The sequence below is a fragment of the Rattus norvegicus genome, chromosome 1 (assembly GCF_036323735.1).
Source record: "Rattus norvegicus strain BN/NHsdMcwi chromosome 1, GRCr8, whole genome shotgun sequence".
Taxonomy (NCBI): Eukaryota; Metazoa; Chordata; class Mammalia; order Rodentia; family Muridae; genus Rattus; species Rattus norvegicus.
The window spans coordinates 69,982,881-70,002,932 of NC_086019.1; the positions used below are offsets into that span (position 1 = coordinate 69,982,881).

At 39.8% G+C, this 20,052-nt stretch overlaps 2 protein-coding genes and 1 long non-coding RNA gene across 9 annotated transcripts in view; 2 read left to right on the top strand and 1 right to left on the bottom strand.

Moving 5' to 3' along the window:
* Positions 1–4,417, top strand: part of Zfp53 (zinc finger protein 53) — a 30,333-nt gene extending 25,916 nt beyond the window's left edge. Inside the window, exon 5 of one of the 2 annotated variants that reach the window (NM_001107468.2) lies at positions 1,200–3,275. In NM_001107468.2, coding sequence (NP_001100938.1) covers positions 1,200–2,842 — 1,643 coding nt within the window. In that variant the 3' untranslated portion in view covers positions 2,843–3,275. Of the gene's footprint in view, positions 1–1,199 lie in introns of both variants that reach the window. The other variant, XM_063288599.1, reaches the window with a different exon arrangement.
* Positions 4,055–17,048, bottom strand: LOC102547319 (uncharacterized). Of its 4 annotated transcripts, none has more exons than XR_005498258.2 (4): positions 10,153–17,048; positions 6,313–6,425; positions 5,354–5,448; positions 4,055–4,170 (listed from the first exon to the last, which is right to left on the bottom strand). It is a non-coding gene; the product is annotated as an uncharacterized LOC102547319 (long non-coding RNA). The 4 variants fall into 4 exon arrangements; XR_010059539.1 differs by having other exon boundaries at positions 9,850–10,154; XR_005498252.2 differs by having other exon boundaries at positions 4,055–5,448.
* Zfp52 (zinc finger protein 52) overlaps positions 15,654–20,052 on the top strand; it is a 37,484-nt gene continuing 33,085 nt past the window's right edge. The window contains exon 1 of one of the 3 annotated variants that reach the window (XM_063266251.1): positions 15,654–15,675. The gene's annotated coding sequence lies outside the window, so the exon portion shown is untranslated. Of the gene's footprint in view, positions 15,676–17,181; positions 17,303–20,052 lie in introns of those variants that run through there. The other 2 variants (XM_063266237.1, XM_017589343.3) reach the window with 2 other exon arrangements.

The following is a 20,052-nucleotide window of genomic DNA, read 5'->3' on the forward strand; positions in this document are numbered from 1 at the left end:
CAGGGAGTGCAAATGAATGAGCAGGACAACAGAGAAGGATTAAATGAAAGAGAAAGCAAGAGCTGAAATTGCCTTTGCTGTATTCAATTCTTCTTGAAAGGATTCCTGATCCTTGCACTTACTATATTCTCCTGTCCTCAAGATGTGTCCTGCCTGTTGTAACTCTTACAAGTCCTTGTGGCTTATTAGACCCGTAGACCTGTATGGGAACTTAATACTAGTATAATGTGCATCGTTACTTGACTGTGCAGCCATCAGATTGGAAAAATTTTACAAATTATATGTCTAATGCGAGTCCATGAAGTAGGATTATTCTGTAATTGCCTTGCTTCCTTGTATGTCTTCATATGACATGATCAGTTTCATTTCAGTGGAGGATACACAGACATCCTTTAGGAAAATGACCTTAGGAGGTTGTGTACAGAGGATACATGAGAATAACCATATAAGGAAGTTAGGAAACACAGCAGCGTGGAGCTCAGACAGTGGAGGAAAAGATGTGAGCAATCACTCCCTACGAAAGCCCTGCCTCAGATGATCTAGAGCTTCGGATAGCTGGATATCTGTGGAAGCCCTGCCTCAAATGGTCTAGAGCTTCTGAGAGCTGGCAGAATATTTGCTTGCCATCCATTACTTTTGAAAAATCTAACACACCCCTCTCCCCCTTTTTTTTTTTAAAAAGAAAAGAAACAGATCCTTTCGTGGTTTTAGTAAGCCTTTATCTTAAAAGGAAATGGGACTCTTGAATAGCAGTCTTCATTGCCATACATTAGGAAGTACAAACACTGTGAGCCTGGGTTTGGATTAAAGTCTTTATCCATTTATGAGAAAAAATATTTAAAAATACAAGTGTATTCTAAATATAATCACTGAGTGAGCTCCATCCCAAAGCTAATTATATACATAGAATTGTTTGTTCCATCTTGTGCCAAGTTAGACATTTTCAATAATGATCAGATATCTATTAGAAATCACTGACCTTGAAGGCTCGCATACTGTTTGTGTGACCTTGAAGGCTGGCATGCTGTTTTTGTGAGGATTCATACAGTTACAGTGAATGAAAACTGTCAGCTCCTGGGAGATCTGTTCTAAATAGTTACAGGTTGACTTATTTTAATAGAGAACTTACAGAGACAGTCATTTATTGCAAATGTCATCTGGATACAACTCCTATTAATCTGAATTGTACTCATTTTCAGAGAACTACTGCATATGTGAAACTGTCCATCAACATGTGAAGACTGAAAAGGAGTCTTGTCAGTGTAATGAGCTTGGTGAAATGCTTCGTGGTCCCTCCAACTGTGCACTTTATAAAAGAAGTGACGCTATAGAAACCTCTAATAACTACAGATGCTGTAAGGACAGGGGTGCCTCTGTTGACTCATCAGAGCCAGGTCAACATACAAGCACGCACACTGGAGAAGAACCTTGTGAATCTAAAAACTGTGAGAAATCTTTCAATTTGTGTTCCAACATTAGTCAAGATGCAAACAAGCTGCAGAGTCAGGGAAAATATGATGAATTCAGCTCTGCATACAGTCTCATGCAACAAACAATCTACATTGGAGATACACCACACCAATGTGAGAAATGCAGGAAATGCTTCAGTACCGCCTCAAGCCTCACTGTACACCAGAGAATTCATACTGGAAAGAAACCATACAAGTGCAATGTTTGTCACAAATCCTTTACCCAGTGCACCAATCTTAAAACACATCAAAGACTTCACACTGGCGAGAAGCCTTACAAATGCAAAGATTGTGGCAAGTCATTTCCTCAGTTGTCAGCACTTAAGAGCCATCAGAAAATGCATACTGGAGAGAGACCCTATAAATGTAAAGAGTGTGACAAATCCTTTGCTCACTGTTCCAGTTTCAGGAGACATCAGAAAATCCATAGTGCTGAGGAATATTATACTTGTCAACAATGTGGCAAGGTCTTACATCAGCTTTCACACCTTAGAAGCCATCACAGACTCCATACTGGAGAGAAGCCTTACAAATGCAGTGAGTGTGACAGATCCTTTACCCACTATGCTTCCTACAGAAGGCATCAGAAAACTCATTCTCTAGAGAAATTTTACAAATGCAAAGAATGTGGTAAGTCCTTTCTTGAATTGTCACATCTTAAAAGGCATTACAGAATCCACACTGGTGAAAAGCCTTACAAATGTGAGGTATGTGATAAATCCTTTACTGTTAATTCTACTCTTAAAACACATCAGAAAATTCATACTGGAGAGAAACCTTTTAAATGTAGGGAATGTGATAAATCTTTTACCAAGTGCTCACATCTTCGAAGACATCAGAGTGTTCATACTGGAGAGAGACCTTACAAATGTAAGGAATGTGACAAATCTTTTACTGAGTGTTCAACTCTTAGAGCACATCAGAAAATTCATACTGGAGAGAAACCTTACAAATGTAGAGAATGTAACAAATCCTTTATCCAGCGTTCAAATCTTAGAATACATCAGAGAGTTCATACGGGAGAGAGACCTTACGTATGTAAAGAATGTGGCAAATCTTTTACTAAGTGTTCAACTCTTCAAACACATCAAAAAATTCATACTGGAGAGAAACCTTACAAATGTAGGGAATGCAACAAATCCTTTACCCAGGACTCACATCTTAGAACACATCAGAGAGTTCATACTGGAGAGAGACCTTACATATGTAAGGAATGTGGCAAATCTTTTACTAGGTGTTCATATCTTAGAGCACATCAGAAAATTCATACTGGAGAGAAACCGTACAAATGCAAAGACTGTGACGTATCCTTTATGCAGATTTCAAATCTGAGAAGACATCAGAGGGTTCATACTGGAGAAAAACTATTGTAACTATTGTGACATAGCATTTATCTGATATTCCTTGCTTACAAATCACAACAGTATAAGTAATAGAAACATAAAAATAACAAGTTCTGAATGCCTTTAATGAGCATTTAAAACTTTAAAATAAATAAGAGTTTATTTTAACATAAAATTCTGCAATTATAACTGTGGGAAAAGTTCTTGTGTATGTTTGCCAGGACTGCAAGTTTGTTCTGTGCACTACATGTATGCCTGGTACAGGTAGAAGCCAGAAGAGAGCATCTGATCCCCTGAAGTTGGCAGTATACCTAGTTGTGTGTCGCTATATTTATGTTGGAAATTGAACTCCCGTTCCCTCTAAGAGCAACCAGTGCTTTTTTTTTAATTAGATATAGCTCTTTATTTATATTTCAAATGTTATTATTCCCTTTCCAGGTTTCCTGTCCATAAGCCCCATCCCCTCCCCCATTCTGGTGTTCCCCCCACTACTGCCACCCCCTCCCCAACATTCCCCTGCATAGGGGGTCCAACCTTGGCAGGACCAAGGACTTCCCCTTCCACTGGTGCCTCAACAAGGCTATTCTCTGCTACTTATACAGTTGGAGCCCTGGGTCAGTTCATGTGTAGTCTTTCTGTAGTGGTTTATTCCCTGGAAGCTCTGGTTGGTTGACATTGTTGTTCTTTTGGGGTTGCAAGCCCCTTCAGCTCTTTTAGTCCTTCCTCTAATTCCCCAAAGGGGGTCATGTTCTCAGTTCAGTGATTTGCTGCTAGCATTGCATTTACCTCAGTATTTGACATGCTCTGGTTGTGTCTCTCAGGAGAGATCTATATCTCATCTCTTTCAGCATGCACTTTTTAGCTTCATCAATCTTATCTAGTTTTGGTGGCTGTTATATATATGGGTCACATGTGGGGCAGGTTTTGAATGTTCATTCCTTCAGTCTCTGCTCTAAACTTTGCCTCCATATCCCTTCCTATGGATATTTTTGTTCTCGTTTTTGAGAAGGAGTGGGAGCATCCACATTTTTTTCATCCTTCTTCTTGAGCTTCCTGTGGTCTGTTTGCATTTTGGGTAATTTGAACTTTTGGGCTAATATCCACTTATCAACGAGTGCATACCAAGTATGTTTTTCTGGGATTGCAACCAGTGCTCTTAACCAGTGAGTTTTTCTCTCCCATCCCAGGGAAAAGCTATAACAAAAACAGTTATCTTATTTAACATCTAACCATTCCTAATAATGCCAGGTAAGATGGTGCATGCCTTTAATTGTAGCACTTAGAAGATACAGCCAAGCAGATCACTGTGAGTACTTGTCTACATAGTGAGTTCTAGCACTGTCAGGAGTACAGAGACCCTGTCTCAAAAAAAGAAAAAAAGGTAAATAAGAACAACATATAATAACATAAAAATCTGGCAAAGACGTGTAATTAAAATGAATGTCAGAAAGTATATATTTCTGAGAAACCATGCTAAAGTATACCTTATATATTCCCCATGTCTCTTTGGAAATTACATCACCAACAATTGTTTTGAATTTGACAAATGCTTTACAAAATAGTGCTAAAATTGCAGAGATAAAAGGAAATTCATCATGAAAGTCAGTGTTCTAATTGTCATCTTTCATTCATTTTCAAAATCTTCATAATAGCATTAATCCTTAAATATATCAAGAGACAAACTGTAATGAGCTAGGCTGTGCATGTGATATAATTGGAATGTTGACATATAGCTTAGACATACTCAAAGGCTAAGGATGTGATGATGTACACCAGTCATCACCGTGCTCTGCACACAGAGATAGGTGCATCTGTGTGTGAGTTCACCATCTTGGATAGTGAATTCGTCCAGTAGGATACATGGTTCAGGGGTAAGACCACGACATCATTTCTCTGCTGGCAGCCTGTATTGTACCTTGAGGTGCTACAAAAGCTAACCAGTTAGGAGGGTTTCCTTGTATGTTCAAGATTGTTCTCTGCCTATCTTGCAACCAAAGCTTTTGATGTCATCAATAGCCACCATGAGCTTAGGAAGGCCATGCAAGAGAACTGACAATGACCTGTTTTGTTTGGGGTGCCTCTGTGTCCTCCATGAGGAGTAAGTCCTAAGCAGATACAAATATCTGGTACAGAGAACTCCAATTAATAGCTCTGGCATCTGAAAGCAGCATTAAGTAAGCACATGTGACACTGCTGCTCAATGGCTTTAAAATAATATCTCCTATATAACTTGTAAGATGGTGGGGTTTCATATGGCTTCTTTATAAAGCCTTATCTTCGATAACCCACCAACTCCTCTTTCTTCCTGTCTGCATCTTGAGTTAAACACATATTACACATCGTCCAGTACCCCATTCTTTTATAGCACATGTGTTCTGCTATTCCCTCTTTTTACTTGGGATGCAAAACAAGAGGTTTCCATGTAGCTCATTTGTGGACATCTCATGTGAGTCGAGCTTTAGCAGCCCCCTTTCTTCCCCATCACTCCACTACATGTTAGAACCATGCACTCAGCATTCCCACTCTCTATTTTCATATCACCTGTATTCCAGTGTTCACCCTGTCCTCCTCTCTCTTCCTGAATCTCTCCACTACAAGGTGCATTTCTAGCATCCTGGCATCTCCATGTAGTCTCACTAGAATACACAAAACAAAAGTTTGAAGCTAAGATCCACATGAGTGGGAATGTGATGGTTGACTGCTGGGGCCTAGGCGACAGCACTCATCATAACTTTCAGTAACCTACTTTTACTTCCAGATTTCCCAGTTCCATCTTGTTGACAGCTGAATAATATACCTTCCTATATAAGGGTCACAGTTTCATTTACGCATGTCTTGGTTGAGAGCCGACTGAGTTGATTCCATTGCCTAGACACCGTGAATAAAGGTGCAATGAACGTGATGAGCGGAGGGCCCCTGGGTAAAGATGGAGAGTCCCTGGAGGACATGCCCAGGAGTACTTGTTATGTATCAGCTCCAACTGAGACTAAACCTTTTAATTTGGAGAAAGTTTCTTAAAATATAGGATATTAAAGTAGAGGTAAATAAACAGATGTTCTAATGGGAGATCATACATTCTATCTTACAAAGAATCGCCAGGAGCTTAAGGCAACATAGATGACTTAGTAGCTTCAGGGAGTCCCAGAAACTGGCAAAATTCACTGGTGCCTCCTGCCTGAAGCATATATAATCAGTATGGACTCTGACTTATCAGCCAAAATGAGCTTCCCAGAAGATATTCAGACTAGCCATGAAGCACACACCAGTCAAAGTAACCTGAATCAGACAAGATAGGTCAAGCTGCCTGGAGGAGGTGTGAGTGACTTGAAAGACAAACTTCCCACCTCAGGTTGAGCTGCCTGCAAGCTGTTTGGTGATCCCCAGGTTTGCAGCTTTATTAGCCACTACCCTTACAGGGTGAAGCAACTATCATTCTGTCCTTTGTGTTCCCATCAGTAGCTACTCGTCCACACTCTTGTACGTCACCCAAGTGTACTCACTGGTCCACTGGCATTTAGAGATGACTCAGTAGTTGAGAGCACTCTCAGCTCTCTCACATGGGCACTCAATCTGTAACCTCAACTCCAAGGCATCCAGTACCCTGTTCTGAACTCTGAAAGCACAAGGAACACAAATAGTTCACTGACATACATGCAGATGAAACATCAATAAAAGAGAAACCATATTGATGCACCATGTTGAACTCTGTTGGTTCCCAGCATTGCTAAGTATATGAGTGTCTTTGTTTCCACAGGAATAGTGCCACAGGTCAGTATTGTAACACCCAGATTTATTTATTTCTTGGAGAATTTATACATTGATTTTCAAAGTTGATTCTCTAGTTCTCACTCCCCCAGCAATATTTGGCCTCCTTGCCCCATGTTTGTGCCAAGAGTAGTTAACATTACTATTCTTGATGATGGACACTGTAGTTATGGCAGCATGGTAGCTTCTAAGAATCCTTGTCTGGATTACACTGATAATTTTACAAACTTTTTGTTTTTGTTTGGTTTCTTGTCGTATTTGTTTCATTTTTGTTCTGATTTTTTATATTGTAAAATTTTAAAATAATAGTTTAGCTACATGTTTCATTTCCCTTTCCTACTGCCAAATTCTCACATGAATTCTTCCCTGCTCTGTTTTAAATTCATGGCTTCTCGTTTCATTGTTATTGTATGTATAATGTGTATGTGTGTATATATGTATAATGTGTGTATAATTGATATACATATATATTCCTAAATCTAACCACATCTAACTATATCATGGTACTTGTGTATATGTTTCTCAGGCTGACCATTTGGTAAGAGATGACTAGTTGGTGTGCTCATTCCTGAAGTAGACTCCTGCCCCAATCATAATGTAGTTGCCTGTGGTGCATTCTGCAGGGATTGAGGCTATGTGGGCTTTTCCCATCCACTTTGACATGTCCATTGTTGTGCTTGTTCAGTTCTTGTTTGGGGAGTCATGTTTTTGAGATTTTTATGGATATAGCTCTTAGCATTGTTAGTAGTAGAAACAATTTCACAGCAAACTACTTGGTCTCCTGCCTCTTGAATATTAATAGCCCATCTTCAAAATTATCCCTTAAGCCTTAGGTGCATGAGTGTTTTGTAGATGTGTCCATTAACTATGGACTCAACAACTCTACATTTTGATCAGTTGTAGATTTTTTGTAGTGGTCTCTGTTGAAAGAGAAATTTCCTTGCTGATGGAAGAAGACCTATTTGTGAGTACAAGAAAAATATTTGAATTTTATTAGGAACTAATCTGAATTAGTAAATTGGTGGTTGATTGGTTCTCCAATCATAACTTCACCAGAGGTGAGATGTTAGCTAGGTTTCCAGTACTAGTCATAGTTTCCCTGTTGTTAAGAGTGTCCTAAGTCCAATTAGAGAGCTATTGGTTTTCACCAAGGTGAGCTTGCCATTATTGAACCTTTAGAGTAGTCCTGACAACATGATCATCGATGTGGTTCATAGGCATGATAGTTGGGTAGGACTGTTCACGAGATTCTTCCTTTGGAGCCTTGAATGCTTATTCTGGTACCAAACAAGCTAAATTCTCTGAGAGGATTTTGCTTTATTTTGAGATAGGGTTTGTCTGTGTATTGCTAACTGGCTTAGATTCTATATGTAGACCAGGGTGGCCTTGAACACAAACTTCCCTGTTTCTGTCTCCTGAGTTCTAGATTTGAAGGTTTATAAGACCTTGCCCAATGAAATATAACTTCCTCTGATGTCTTTGTTTGTTGGTATGTTTGTTTGTAGAGACAGGGCTTAACCTTGGCTGACCTGGAACTCAGAGATCTGACTGCCTCTGTCTCCTGAGATTACAGGCTTGCACTACCACTGCCCAGCTTTTAATGTTCTGACAGTTCCCCAAGGTAAAGACACAACACACTTGATAAAAATGAATGAACAAATGGATCTTAATTCTACTGACATCTATTACACGAAATTGCTAACTTGAAATAGATAAGGTTCCAGGTGCATATAATACAGCAAATGTAAACAACGTGAAATAAATAGTATAAACAATACTATAAGTAGCAATGTGACTTAAGCAATTATAAAATGCAACCCTGAAATTAACCGCACAATGAGATCAACAGGATTCTATGCAGAACTGCAAAGCAGAACTAACCGCAAAGCTACTTAACATTGAATACTTCTTGACACCCACAAAACAAGACTCCCTGACTCTATTATTCCCTGACATTAAACCAGATAATGATCCTGTTGTGGTGGAATATCTCCCTCGTGGACAAGCACACCAATTAGTTATCAAACAAACAAAAATCCCACCAGTTGCTGGTACAAAAAACAAACCAAAAATGCCACACACTCATGTGGTCATTTTAAAGAAATTTGAGCTGGTCATGGTATCACATATCTTTACACACGGGATTAAACAGAAAAACCATGTCTACAATGACTGAATGAATGAATGAACCCCCTTTCTATTATTAGCGGTTTCACACTCATATGTATAAACACGCAGAATGTGTGTGTGCATTTGTGTCCACACATCAAATACTGCCCACTCTCACACCTCCTACCTCTCCCCCTCTTGTGGTCCACAATTCCAACAATCATTCTACTCTGTTCATCTCTATTCATATTGCCTGGACCCACTGAAATGAATGAGAGCCCTTTGTGAGACTGAGTTTGGAGCTATGTGCTGGAGCCCAATGTGCTCAGCAGAGGATGACAGCTAAAGGAAGTGGTTCTCCTACAATTTGTCCGTGGCCTACATCTGAGGGGCAAAGTGAACCGTTCCCTTTCTTAGACTGACTGTGGTCTTGTTTGGGCCCAACCACAGTTTCTCTTCATTACTGATTACAGTCGTTGTATGTACTTTAGAGAACGGTGTGTCTTCCCCCTTCCCTTCTTTCCCTTCTTATTGCCTAACCACCTCTTCTTCCTTGGTGTTCCCAGAGCTAGAGATAGGATGGTATAACTGACGTTTTTAGGCCAGGGACCGCATACCTTACTTATTTTCTGCATTTGGGACAGTCAAGAGTCTGCATTCACCACTTCATTAAAAAAAAAAAAAAAAAAAGGAAAAAAATATTTTCTGTTTCTCTCAAAGCACCTTTGCAAGAGTCACAGAGACTTAAATGACAAGACCGCCATCTAGTGGGGAAAGCAGTAGAGCGCGGGATGAATTCACCCCTAGGCTGTTAGCAAAGGCCTGGCCAGTGACTACCTATTTCTGTTCAAAATCCAAGTTCTTTAAATATCCCCAAGTCAAAGTTTCGGAATTTTGTTTTGGCTTTTTAATGTTTGTGTGTTGGAGATGGGACTCTGGCTTCTGAATTTAGCCTATTATTGGTTGGAATGAAATACGTAGGCCAGAGGTTAGTAGTCCAGTGGAGATGTTAGGCTGTTTATCTTTTTTATTATTATTCACTTTACATCCCAATATCACCCCCCCCCCCATTCTCCTCTGAGAAGGGGGATTCCCACCACACCTGTATTCACACCGTCTGTCCCCTCCCACCCCCCAACTCCAGCCCCTAGCATATAAGTCACCTGAGGACTAAGCACATCCTCTCTGACTAAGGCCAGACAGGGCGTCCGGGTGAGGGGAAAGAGTCCACAGGCATTCAACTAATTCAGAGAGAGCCCCTGCTCCGGTTTTGGGACTGTCATTTATCTAAAGGGTTTAGAACCCAGAGTGGGCCTCAGATACCGGAGTGCAGCGTCCGACTGGGCTCGCAGCAAGAGTATGGGGAGGCTGTGCGGAGCCTGGGGCAGCCAACAGCTAGAGCTGTGTGAAAGACGCCTGAGACAAAGTGGGAGGGGCCCGTCTCTGATCAGGAAGCAGATGCTCACCCGGAAACAGATTTGGAGATCCGGAAGCATATTGGGAGGATGTTCGACTTTTAGCGATGTGTAGGGAAACTAGAGTGTGAGGTATTAGAGGAAAGACATGGGTGAGAACTGGAACGCTAAATTACTGAAGTTAGGGAAGTTTTATCTACAAAGCCAGAAGTCGCTTCGACAGCTCGCGGGTCTGCACCGTTGGGAATCGCGTGGTGTGCAGACTTGGGGTGGGAGTGGACTTCGGGGGGCGAGGGAGGGAGGGACTAAAATTTCCGCAGCTGCGGGTGCCGCGCGGGGCATCCTGGGAGAGTCAGCAATCAGCAGTGCAGCATCTGGAACCGCTGCCGGGCTATAGGAGCTGTGGAGCTGAGAAACAGCTCTACTTACTGTTCATAAGGAAGCTGCCTCTGAAATTCTGCAGTGGATGTCTTCCCTTGTGGATAAATTTTAGCTCATATAAAGTGGACTGACGCTCTCCCTTCCCCCCGATCTTCTGATAACCAAAAAAATTTTATTAGAATACTCTTTGTTGAGGTGAAACTCTTGGAATTCACATTCATCCACACTAACTCCCCTGTTATACCAGGGTATATACTTTGTGACTTAGCATCCCTGTAGAACTCTTAGATATTAGTCATGTCCTGTTTTTCCATGTCCCCCTCTAGATCAGTTTCTCTCTCTGATTCCCCAACATCTCCCCCATCCCCACCCCACCCCCGTGGCCTATTTTTACTTTTCTGATTACTGCAGTTACTCCAGGTTGTGAACTCACATCTGAAGATTTGGAGGGAGGACCTTCCTGTGAGAGAGAACATGCAGTGCCTGTCATTGTGGGTTTTGGTTACTCCACTCAGTCCTACTCCTACGTCCATCCATTTACCTGCAAATCTCATGACTTCAATTTTCTTTACAGTTCAATAAATAATATTCCATAGTGTGTATGTACCTCTTTTTCATTATCTGTTTGTCAGTTGCAGGACAGGTGGTTCCCATTTTGTGGCTATTGTGGATATAACAGCAATGGACATGTGTGAGCACATATCTGTGGAGTAGGATGTTGAGCCCTTTGAGCATGTGCCAAGGAGTAGAATAGCTCTGTCATGTGCTAGATTCATGTAACTTGAGGATTTCTTTATTTGATTGAGGATTCTCCATATTGATATCCAGAGTGACTGAATCTTTTGTTCATGGTTTTCTTCCCCCCTAATCCTTTTGTTTTTCATGTTGTTTCTGGTTTGATTATTGGTAGTATTCTTCTTCCTTCTCTATAAGTATTAGTGTTTTCTTGTCTTGCCCACAGATGATTACTTTTCAGTTTTCCTGTATTTACCTGTTTTTCACATGAAGTTTATTAGTTTCTATATTGTCAGATAATTCCTCTGATTCTCCTGTGTACATTTTTCTTCTAATTTTTTATGTACTGTCCTGATTATGTTTAAATGGACTATGTCTCCACCAGTTTAGAGAGGTTATATTTCCTAGTGCAACAATATTGTTGACAGGGATTTTTCTCTCCAAGTTTCAAGTGTGATTCTATGGGATCATTGACAGGGTACCTGGTAGTATTCTGCTGCTTGGATCTTTTTATGTGGTTTAACACTGTTCTTTAACAGCTATCAGCATTAATTATTGGGGGGTTTTTTTTGACCCTTTGATATGAAAGGGTGGCAGGTCACCTATTCATTGTTCCTGAAAAAGAAACCCAAAGAAGAGAAACAGAAAAAATGGCTGACTCTTCAGTTAGCATGTCCAAGGTCATGTTCTTTTTTTTCTAGAAATGTTATATTTTCAGACATTATAAGCCTTTAATTTTCTGTTCCTGATAATTTTTAGCTTAATTATAGTGTGTTGAAAACAAACAGAATCACACGCTAAAATTAGCTAATCCTAAAGACTATACACATGAATATAGAGTAGTCATTGGGAACATAAGCTCTGGAGTCCCACATTTGATTTTGTTTTCACTATCAAATATATTTTTATGAATTTATCCACCACCAAACCCAAAAAAATCCTGTGACAGTATCAGAACTAGAAAGAGAGTTTGCTTTATACTCTTTCATAACTGGTTTTCATTACCCACATTCAGCCCTACCTCAACCCCTGATTTTTAACCTTTCATGTTCTCTTTTCTCCATGTTCTACTATGCCACCATGTACATTATTTCCATATAGATATATTGGCTAGATATGGCATATGATAGAAAAAGTAGCTTCTTTCTGACACTGTATGAACTCACTTGATAGTATGCATTCTAAGTCCATCCATTTTCCTAAAATTATTATATTTTTTTCTTTTCACCCAAATAGATTTCCATTTTATATACATACCATTTTCATTATACATTCATGGATTGATAATTAGGATGACTTCAGTAAATTTCTCTAGTGAATAAAGTATCAGAAACATAGGGTATAAATATCCTTAGAGTGGGATGTGGGGTTCTCTGAGTATGCTCCCAAGAGTGAAACTTCAGACTCATACTTTTTTTTAAAATTTTTAATAATCTTCAAACTGATTTCAACTTGCGTGTATTAATTTGCACACACACACACCACACATACATACACAAAGACAGTGAATAAAAGTTACTTTATCTCTGCATCTAATCATTTGTTGTCAAATTGGTTGTTGGCAGCCATTTTTTTTTTTTTTTTGGAGTGAGACACTGTTTTGAAGTAGTTTTAATTTGTGTACTCTCTCTGATAGCATTTCTGGGATCCTCAACACTTTTTGCAATATTTATTGGCCATTTCTATTTCCATCTTCTCAAGGTATCTGCTCAGTTCATTTACTCATTTGTTGATTTCCTTAATATTTAATTTCTGTAATTCTTAGTGAGTTCTAGATATGAACCCCAATCCAGAGTGTTGCTGCTACAGATTCTCTTCCATTCTGTGGCTGTCTGTGTGCCCTGCTGATTATTCCCTTTGCTGGACAGAAACTTTATATTCTTGTCCTCCCATCTGTTGATTAGGGTTAGTTCCCTAATCCTAATCTGTTGCTGTTGGTGTTCTTTCTATTCAACAAATTCTTGTTTATTCCATTTCCTGATGGATATTCCCTACATTTTCTAGGTTTCTGTGTTTCTGGTTTTAAATAACGTATTTGATCAGTTTTGAATAGATTTTGTGTAAGTTAAAAGATAAGAATCTAATGTTATTTCTCTGCTGGATCCAGTTTTGCCAGCACCATTTGCTAAAGAGGCCAATTTTGGTAATGTATCTTTTTGCCTCCTTTGTATTAAGTAAACATAGCTATATGGTTTTCTTTCTGTGTCCTCTATTTTATTCTGTTATCCTCCATTCTATTTTTTTTTGCCCATGGGAGGCTGTTCTTATAAATCCAGTTCTAGTGTATAATACCATAAGTCCACACTTATAAAATTTTCTCCATTCTATCCTTCCCAGATTTTTTCCCTATGCCAAATATCTCACTTAAACTTAAGACATATAATTTTACAAGTATTTACATATTGACTCATGAAGAAAAAATGTTGATGCCTAGTTGTTACAGATGATGGACTATATCTTTATATATTAGTGTGTGTGGGTTCCTGCCCCTTGTGGATTCATAGATCCTTCAATCATAGAGACAGAGCATATTGAAACACATAGAACCGTTGTCACAATGTCTTAGCAATGTGTGTAGTTAAAAAGACATATCTTGGTTTTTTAATACTAGATAATACTAGGACACTCATACTAAACTTTTGAGCACACTGTAGAGTACTGAACATGGCAGGACTGTCTGGCTTGATTTTGCCATGAAATTGATGTTCTTGTGTGTAGATTCAGGTTTTACTCTACTTGTATTTTTCTTCAATGTTTAATTTCACACAGTGATGATGTATCCATGTGTTTGGTGACACTTCCTGTCTGTTTGTCTCAGGAGACTTGCTCCTCACATCATTCACTTGGTTAGGATGCTCAGTGGTAACCTCTCAAACTAGAGAAGTCAGTATTTTTTCATTTCCTTTTTTTTTTTTTTTTTTTTTGCTTAACAGAATACAATTTTGCAGCTCTTTCTGGCTGGGACTCCTTCTGTGGAATAGCATTATGTGGAATGCATCAGTTAAAATGTCTTGAGTACAGCGTAAGCGATTGGTGTGCATAAGCCATCACATTTGATGCAGAGAGAGCATTCCTCGTGGTTGCTTTGTTCTGGTCAGTTCTTGTGAGAGTGATAGCTCTCCTCTCCTACCCTGAAGCTGCACTGTGTTAAAGTGGAGATTTTGGAAATGGATTCTGGACGACAGGTTTACATTTGTATCCCCGACTCATGGAATAGTCAGACTATGTCACTACATCTTTGTATTTTCAGAGAAAGAAAAGAAGAATCACAAACACTACTAATCTAAAATCCTGATAGACAATACACCATACTTACGAAAAAGAACACATTAAGAACTATAAAATTCAGACAGAATAGCTCAAATTTTCTCCTGAAACATTTTCCTGAGCTATAGTATATTTGAAAAACACTGAGAAGTGAGTAAAATCCTCACACAATTTGTGACTACATTAGTATATTCATTCAATCCCAGGAAATTTGCGTCATTATTCAATGCATCCACAATTACTGCAACCTAAACATTACTTGGTGTGTTTTGGGGCTTCCCTCAAATTTTATACCTCTTTGGGAATATATTCTTCAAAACTTATGGAATCATTATTTGTCTAAGTTGGTTTATACCTATAATTTTGGAAAATTTTGGATTATCCCAAATGTGCTTGGAAGTAGCCCAATATTCTCATAAAATTAATTTCATGGACTACTTGATCTTATATGTTAATGTTAAATTAAAAGTATGCTGTGTTTTTATGTTCCTTAATACTGTGGAAAAAAACAAAGCTCTGCCTATAAAATTAATCATGAATTCTGCCTTTCGTATCTACTCCTTCACTATTTAATGGTGTGGATTTAACCTAGAGTTTAAAAATCCCAACTGAACTTGGTAGAATAGCCGAAGAGCAGACAGGGGTGATTCGGAGTCAACATTCTAGCAAGATCTTCAGGTACAGCTTTCAAAGCACATTTCCTTATCACAAATTTGACTTCTGAGCCATGTAGACTGTAATCCTGTATTTGAGCCATGTAGACTGTAATCCTGTATCTGAGCCATGTAGACTGTGATCCTGTATCTGAGCCATGTAGACGACTGTGATCCTGTAGACACAAACACAAGCAGATCTAACAGATAACAGTGTCCAGATTTTAAATGTGTGTCTTTTTTTTTCATGGATATTCTTGTGAGACTATTGTATTATCCTGTTTTTACACAGTTAGAACACCGTGTGACTGTATTAGAAATCATCTTTTTGAATAATAGTCTTCGCTTATCTATATCCCATCTCCTTATATCCAGGAAAGCACTGACCCATAGCACATAGTCAAATTGCATTTTTTTTTCTTTTAGGGTCTGTTTTAGGCTGTGGATTTCTCCCAGGAGTGAGAGTGCCTGAACTCTGCTCAGAGGGCTTTGTACATTGATGTGATGTTGGAGAATTATAGCAACCTGGTTTCTGTCGGTAAGAACATTTTGTTTGTAGAACTTCCATCTCCTCTTTCTCTATATTGATTTTATGGTAGTAAACTCTGTTAAGCTGCTTGTAAACAACATGAGACAAGGGAAAGTTTGATAGTAGAAGGGAACGTTTTGATGGTATATGATTTATTCATTCCATTTTCCACTCTAGAGGTATCATGCAACTGTCATTTGGTTTCCACAATGCATTCAGAAACGTACTATCATATAATATTTAACCCCATGTCTTGCAGCTCCATGTCCATCATTGTAATTATATTATTTTAATTGTTAGAAGAAAAATTCAACATATAAACACTGAAAAGTTTTATACGTTCCCCAAGAAGGACAACATTTGAAATGTAAAAAATAACCAATAAAATTTTTTTTACAGAATCATAATGTAAATATCTGATATGCAGAGTGGTCGTGGCAAGCCCTGTGAAAAGGTCGTTTGACCCCAGAGGGGCCATGACTCACAGATTGAGAACCACTGACCTTGGATGAGAAGGAAGGATGGGTGGGAGAAAAGTTTTAAGGAGGAGGATACCAGAGCAAGTGAGAGGAGAGGGAACAGCTAAGAGAACAAAGTGGCGGATGTTATAACTATTTTTAAGGGATGGATGTTTACAGAACTTTGTATGTCTAGATGAACAAAATATATCTAAGGATGATTTATATCCTTACCAATTGGTTGTAAGTTAATTGTGGGAATGTATTGTACATTGAGCATTTAGCATATAAATCTGACTGTTGGGTTCCAGTTTGTTGAGTCATGACTTAACTGGTTTGTTGGGATTGTGAGCAGAGTTTGTGACAGGAAGCCATGCTAAGCTATAAAATGCTTGGGGCTAGCATGGTGTGGGGCCACGCTAGCATGGCCTGTGGAACACAATATATCTATCAAGGGTGGTAAAAACCCACCTAGTGGGCAATGTGTGAAAGTGGCTGACAGAGAAACAGAGTGTGTGGATTTGCGCGGAGTGGGAACTCATGGGACCAGGTCGAGCCCTTTTTTAATTATACCACAACAGAAGAAGCACCTTAAAACACAGGATATTAAAGCAGAAGTAAAGAAATTGGATTCTGTAATGAGAGATGTCAACATTCAGTCCTATAGAGTATCTCAGGAAGCTCAGAAATAAACGACTTAACAGCTTCAGGAAGCCCCAGAAACTGGCAAGATTCACTAGAGCCTTCTTGCCTCAAGCATATATAATTGGTAAGGACTGTTGACACTGTCAGACAAAATGAGCTACACAGAAGATGCTCAGACTAGCCATAAACTAGTTGAGCTGTGTGGACCAGACAAAAAAGCTTCTGAAGGAGGCAGCAAGTGGCTTGAAAGACAGACTTCTCACCTCAGATGAGCTGTCTGCAAGCTGTTCGGTGATCCCCAGGTTTGCAACTTGACTAACCTTTACCCTCACAGGATGAGGCAATTGCCATTGATTCATTTGTGCTATCAGTAACCTCTCGCCACACTTATGTAAGTCACCCCAGTAAAGCTCACTGTTCTACTGGCATTTAGAGATGACTCAGTGGTTGAGAGTACTATCCGCTCTTTTGAAGACTCACTTTGAATTCTCGACACTCTCACATGGGCACTCCATCTGTAACCTCAACTCCAGGTCAGTCAAGTGCCCTCCTCTCACCTCTGCAAGTAGAACATATATAGGGTACAGACATACATGCAGACAAACACCCCTAAAAAAGAAACCACATTGGTTAATGAATTTGAATTGGCTTGCTGAACTGAGTCCTGCCTCGCTTCTGGGGTGTCTGAAGCACCACCAGCACACTGATCAGGGGAATCCGAATGCAGTCAGTAATTGGGGTCCTCAGTCCAAGTTTTCCTAGAGTGGAAAAGAGTGCAGTCCGGGATGATTTCTGTGGTTCCCAGTCTCCTGGGTACCCAGGCACTGCTGGCATATTACTGGGGCTCCTCATCACCCCTGGCCCTGTGGTGTTCCTCAATGAAGAGATGGTCCTTGCTTATTCATACTGATTATTTGACAGTGAATGAGAATACATACATAGTACTGAGGGTGAACCAGGGATTAAATACCTTTTGCAAGAAGGAACGCCCAGGGAGAGAAGCTAGGTGGCTGAATGCTCAAGACCTACCTAGATACTTTATTAATATAGAGAACTCAAGGGTTTTATGCTATGTAACTGATTGCTATGGTTCTCAGTAGTGTGTTCCAGAACAGATAAAGACAGGCAGGGAGCTGGCCCCACTCCTACTGAGATTCACAGGGTTTGAGCGCATTCAACCTTAATAGTTCTTTCTGGTGCCACTGTGCTTGCCCCACATTGGTTCCCAACATTGATTTGTCACTGATTCCTTCTCTGGGATAAGTAGACATGTGTCTTTGTTTTCACAGGAATAGTGCCACTCATCAGGTCTGTAATCGTGTCACCCGGATTTCTTTTTCTTTCCTTTCCTCTTTCTTTTCCTCCCTCCTTCCCTCCCTTCCTCTCCTTTTTATTTTAGAATATGGACACCAATGTTCAAAGTTGATTCTCTAGTTCTCACTCCCACAGCAGTATTTGACCCCACTTCCCCGAAGTTTATGCCAACAGTAGTTATTATTTCTATTCCTAATGTTGACTACTATAGGTAAGATAACATGGTAGCTTACAGGAGTTCCTTTTTGCATTTCAGTGATAGCTTTTAAACTGTTTTGTTTAGGTAGTTTATAATTTGTCTTAGTTAATAAAACCATTTTGTATAGTTACCCACAATAAGCTTGAACCCAAAACAACTACCCAATAGCACTTCCTGCACCTGTGAATAAGCATTTATGATACTAGGCTGCTCCTGGGATGTACCTCTACGTAAGAGAGACACCTGCACCAATATAAGAAACTAGAATACAATTTCCATTTTGAGTAGTGGTCCAGTAAAGTTTAAGCTTCCAAGACCCTGGAAACTGACATCCTACTAAGCAGAAAAAGACATGTATGTTGATACCTGACATCCTGGTTAGCAAGTTAAGACATGAATGTTAGACAGGTTCCCTCCTGTCAACAAGAACACATGAGTATTAGACAACGTAAGTCCCCTGCCCCACTTAAATACACCAACCAATGGGAACAGGTTAAATGTACAACAAAGACATGTTCCTAAGAAACTCCTTCTGTCCCTAAGTCTTGATTGGTGAAATAACTTGGCATAGATGTGTGTGGATTCAGAACTTAAAAACCCTGTGGGATCTTAACTCAGGGTCATGGTTCAGTTCCCAAATCGGGATTATGGTCCTCGTTGACCAGTCCTGGGATGTATACTTAATAAACGATCCCTGTCTGACTGAGATCAGTGTTTGTGTGGTTTATGAGGCAATTCCTAGACTCCAACAAACAGGAGGGTAAATAAGGCTTAATAATTAACTGCATCAGTTCTCAAGATGATCATGAATATAATTTCGAACACACTAGAGGATACAAACATTTATAAGGTTACTGCTTGAATTTTTTAGTTATACTAGCTTTTATGAGACTAGTGATATGCCAGGAAGCATTTGTGAATCCCAAAAGACCACCAAGGAGCTGTTTCCCGTGTAATAGCACTAGGGTCTCTTTATTACAAGCTGAGGCTGGGGCTTGCCTTTAACCCAACCCTGATACAGCAAGACAGGAAGGGAAGGCTGAGCAGCCTCAAACCTTGAGCAGGACAAGGTTTTATAAAGAATGGGAGTAAGCAAGGGGGTGTCCCAGTCTGGCAGGTATCTAACTGAACGTCTATTGTCAGCCAACAGGTGGGTGCTCTGAAACAAGACTGTAAGCAATCACAGATGAAAGTCCATCTGAAATAACTAGACTAATCTGTAATTGTTGCTAGGAAGTAGCTAGGGAGTAACTCTAGGGTATGGGCCAAGTACAAGCTGTAGGTTCCTTCCTGGTACTTGGATGCAACTTGGGTTTTGCTGCAGGTCAAGTTTTCAGGGTTTTTTTTCTCTTTAAGATGGAGACCAGTTCCACGGTGAAGTAGGTTTGACCTCTCACTTTCCCCCTTTCTCTGGTAATTAAAAGAGCCAATCTTGAGACTTCCTGAAGTTTATCTACTCTCATGAAAACAGTAACAGGACTATGTCTTTATGACTCACTTAACTCAGGGCTGTATGTGTTGGTGACAGGAAAGGACTGGACCATCATTTTTTATTGGAAATTTTTTTCCTTTTTTTCTTTATTAACTTGAGTATTTCTTATTTACATTTCGAATGTTATTCCCTTTCCCGGTTTCTGGGCCAACATCCCCCTAACCCCTCCCCCTCCCCTTCTATATGGGTGTTCCCTTCCCCATCCTCCCCCCATTACTGCCCTCCCCCCAACAATCATGTTCACTGGGGGTTCAGTCTTAGCAGGACCAAGGGCTTCC